This window comes from Aplysia californica, unplaced genomic scaffold, assembly GCF_000002075.1.
Source record: "Aplysia californica isolate F4 #8 unplaced genomic scaffold, AplCal3.0 scaffold00148, whole genome shotgun sequence".
NCBI lineage: Eukaryota > Metazoa > Mollusca > Gastropoda > Aplysiida > Aplysiidae > Aplysia > Aplysia californica.
The window spans coordinates 500023-501578 of record NW_004797418.1 but is presented as its reverse complement, the minus strand read 5'-3'; the positions used below and the strand labels follow the sequence as shown (position 1 = coordinate 501578).

The 1556-nt window shown below is 47.2% G+C and overlaps 1 protein-coding gene across 3 annotated transcripts in view; it reads right to left on the bottom strand.

Annotated features, from left to right (window-relative positions):
- LOC101845686 (solute carrier family 15 member 4) overlaps positions 1–1556 on the bottom strand; it is a 39441-nt gene that overhangs the window by 21701 nt on the left and 16184 nt on the right. For all 3 annotated transcript variants that reach the window (XM_035969471.1, XM_035969472.1, XM_005097176.3), the window contains exon 2: positions 51–1481. In XM_035969471.1, coding sequence (XP_035825364.1) covers positions 51–740 — 690 coding nt within the window. In that variant the 5' untranslated portion in view covers positions 741–1481. The remainder of the gene's footprint in view (positions 1–50; positions 1482–1556) is intronic.

Below are 1556 nucleotides of genomic sequence, written 5' to 3'. Positions count from 1 at the left end.
ACACACACACACACACACACACACACTTCCTCACTCACCCTCTCACTCACCTGGTCCGAGCCAAAGGGCGCAATGTTAGACTTGAGCGCCCCGGTGCCAATGGCAACCACAAACAAAATGATGTAGACCAACCAGGAGCAGCGCTCCGTGAAAGGACTGCTCTGGTCACCCGCCTCATCTGTGACGCAGATCCTGGGCAGACTGCCCGTGTGAGTGGAGTTGTCCAGGTGCCTGTGTCTCGGGTGCGAGGAGCTGGAGTGCGTGTTCACCGCCAGGAAGGGCAGCGATATAAAACCGCAGAGGTAAATAAAGAACGCGATGAGCATGGTCTTGAACCGGCCGAGGAAGGAATCGGCGATCCAGCCGCCGATCAGAGCCATGACGTACGTGATGCCGAAGAACATGAAGAGAGCGTTCATCGCGTTGTAAGACGCCCACGTGAAGGGGTCTTTGTTGAGGAACAGCACCAGGTTGCCCGTTAGTCCGTAGTAAGAGATTCTCTCGAAGACCACCGTTAGCAGGATGGTCCCACAGGCCATCCGCAGACTGGAGTCGGAGCGTGGCTGCAGCACTTGCGGAGAGGCGTCCGGTCTGTTGCCATAGTTACCGGTGGCCGAACTTCCGGCGCGACGCACGGACCTCCGAGATGGGGAGCTCTGCGGCGTCGCAAAAGGTCCCCTGTCGCGGCCCCAGTTCGGATTTCGACCGATCAACGGTCGTTGTTCCTCTGACTCTGACATGTTTCAATGTTCGTACTATGTTTGTTTGTTGTTGTTGTTGTTTTATTTTATTTTTTTAATTTTTTTTGGAGGGGGGGTATTTTCCACCTCAACACACCTGACTATCCTCCAATAATTTTGTTTTTATGAAATACTATCGAACACAAAGATATAACATGGAAACTCTTAGGGTGTAAATATTACTCAAAACCTGACACGTCTTTTTCAAAAAGGACAATAGAAGTGGAAGGCACGTTGTGGTATCCTATATAACCTACACACACAATCAGGGGCCTAGACCTATATGTACAAACATATAAATAAGAATTCCAACTTCCACATAAGCGCAATTTTGTACAAAGATCCTGCTGAAATTATCCGAGCTTTCACACAAGCGCTGCCTTGATGGTGTTCACAGCAGGGACTGGCTTTGCCTTCTTCCTCATAGTCACATTCGTTTGAGTCATCTCGTGTTTATCGACTATCATATCAAAAGTATGACATTTTCAAGAGATCAGCTGTTTCTAAAATCGTCACAAATCTTTGCACTCGCGTAGGTAAAAGAATTCTAGTTCCTTTCCTTCAGGCTATGGTAATCTGGATACATGTACGCAAGCCCATTACAATGATGCCATCCCAAACTCCAAAGTTGAAATAATTCTTTCTGTTCGCATTTTCCGTTCCATAGGGAATATGGAAGAGTCAGTGCGTGATGTAGATAACACTTAGATCTAATCTAAACCTTGCTTGTCTGTTCTGAGCCTGGAATAAGAAGAAAAGGAAAGAATGTCAACAAGAGATATTTTTGTTCCGACTCAAAGAGGAGCAATATCATAT